The sequence below is a fragment of the Meleagris gallopavo genome, unplaced genomic scaffold, assembly GCF_000146605.3.
Source record: "Meleagris gallopavo isolate NT-WF06-2002-E0010 breed Aviagen turkey brand Nicholas breeding stock unplaced genomic scaffold, Turkey_5.1 ChrUn_random_7180001956065, whole genome shotgun sequence".
In the NCBI taxonomy this organism is placed as follows: Eukaryota; Metazoa; Chordata; class Aves; order Galliformes; family Phasianidae; genus Meleagris; species Meleagris gallopavo.
The window spans coordinates 1-1,920 of record NW_011216665.1 but is presented as its reverse complement, the minus strand read 5'-3'; the positions used below and the strand labels follow the sequence as shown (position 1 = coordinate 1,920).

Below are 1,920 nucleotides of genomic sequence, written 5' to 3'. Positions count from 1 at the left end.
TCCCAAGGCAGGAGCTGCTGTGAAAATAAGGCAGAAGAATGCCAAGATGGAAACCCGTAACGCTTTACCTTCTTGCGCCTGGAAATCCTTGCATTGCGGCCTTTGCACAGCCTGGACGCAAACATGGTGAGCGTGGCCAGGACTGTCTGGAATTTGCTCTCAGCAGCATGGCTGAGAAGAGAGATGATTCCCTGCACAAAAGAACAAGGGGCAGTTGGCACAGGCCTGAACCTACAGGTCCTCCGCTGAGGAAAATGGCAGCAGTGAGGAGATGGAAAGGCCCGGAGCAGGGCCAGGAGAAGCCCTCTGCCCCAGGGACAGAGCGAGGATGCTCGCAGGAGCTGGAGGAGAGGAGAGCTCACCTGGGCCTCACATGGCTCCTCCGCGTTTGCTTCCTCCAGGTGCTGCATCAGCTTCTCCTGGACGTGGAGGACTCTCTTACAGGCTCCCAGCACTGTCCCCAGAGCCTTGTACAGGAAAGACTGCATGGGAAGGGAAGGAAAGGAAGAAGCTGAGATGTGGCAGCAGCCTGACCTGCTGGTGAAGGGCCAGGTGGGAAGGACTCACGCTCCCTGGGAGTCTCTGAGAGCAGCTGCAGGGCCGAGCTTTAGCCATCCCTGAGCAGATTGCAGGGAAAGGTCCTCTGGGGGGCACAGACTGGGGAAGCAGCATCAGCATCCCGCGTGGGCAAAGCACCAGCCGCAGCCCAGCCCCAGTTGGACACCTGCAGCTGCACCGCTGGGTAGAGCCGGGGGAACTCACTTTTTCTCCAGAGCTGCTGGCAGAGCTGCTCAGCCACCGGCTCAGCTCGCAGCTCAGGGCCTCGGTCCAGGCCTCATCCTCTGTGGTGTCTACTGACGCCCTCAGGAACTGTTGGAGAACAGGAGAAGACAATGTTCCCTTGCCCTTTGCCTCTTCCCTCACTCCCAGGTTGCTGCAGCCTTCTGGGGAGAGGTGCCTGGAAGAACAGTCCCTCTCCCAGCTCCCCCAGCATTCCCTCCATTAAAGCCTCCTGCCGCTCTTCTCCTAAGACCCCCCTTGGCCTTGGCACAGAGCAGAAGAGGCAGCGCTACAAAGGCGTGCGGCCGCTCCGCAGCAGCGTTTGAGAGGCTGTTCCTGTCCCACAGTGGCTCATATGGGAGCGGGGCTACTTGGGGCAGGCAAGCACTTCTCTGCACCGCGCCTCCCAGCAATGCTGTACCTTTAGCAGACGGCGCTCAAACTCTGCAGAGTCCAAGAAGCTCTCCCCTTTCCCTGCACAGCAATAGGAAGAAAAAGACCCTTACTTGGGATCAAGCCACAGAAGAAGAGCTGCTGCAAACCTGGCTTGGCCTGGGCACTTGACACTGCCAAGCTGGGACCTGCACCCCTCCACAATGACCTGTCCCTCCCCACAAACACTGTCCCTGCAGGAACACGGAACTAACTGCTCCAAGACTGCTTTCTGAGGGCACGTGAAGGGCCCATCCGTGTCCTGGAATGGGCAGATCCCCGGGGGAAAAGGTCCCCATGCCTCAGTGCTGTCTCCCTGGAATGGGAACAGCAGCAGAGCAAGCACTGGGCTGCAAGCAGGAAATGCTTCCCCTCTGCCACACTGCAGAGATGCATTTTCACTTCCCCCCTTCCCTGCCTCTGCATCTCCCTCCCCACCAGCACTTTACCTTCAAGACACTGCAGCAGCAGGGGGATCTCAGTAGCCCACATGGCCCCCACAGCTCTGTGGAACCTGCTGTGCAGGTTTTGCATCAGCAGTAAGGCAGCGGCTTGGAGTTCGCTGCCTGTAACAGGGCTGCCTGCCACCACCTGAAGGAGAGCAAGGAGAAGCAGGGTCACTTCTGCAGCAAGAGCAGCGGCTTCTCCCCAGGATGGAAGCAGCTTGGCTCTGCCCTAGCAGGCAAGGAGCAGCCAACAGCTTTGCCC

General features: G+C 59.2%; 1 protein-coding gene across 1 annotated transcript; it reads right to left on the bottom strand.

The window, feature by feature from the left end:
• Positions 1–54: 54 nt before the first annotated feature.
• Positions 55–1,897, bottom strand: LOC104917141 (maestro heat-like repeat-containing protein family member 1; the record flags this gene model as incomplete). Its single annotated transcript, XM_019611804.1, has 5 exons — positions 1,662–1,897; positions 1,202–1,254; positions 763–870; positions 363–482; positions 55–191 (listed from the first exon to the last, which is right to left on the bottom strand). Coding segments are annotated over exons 1-5 (503 nt in total), but the record flags the coding sequence as incomplete, so codon positions are not given.
• Positions 1,898–1,920: the final 23 nt, after the last annotated feature.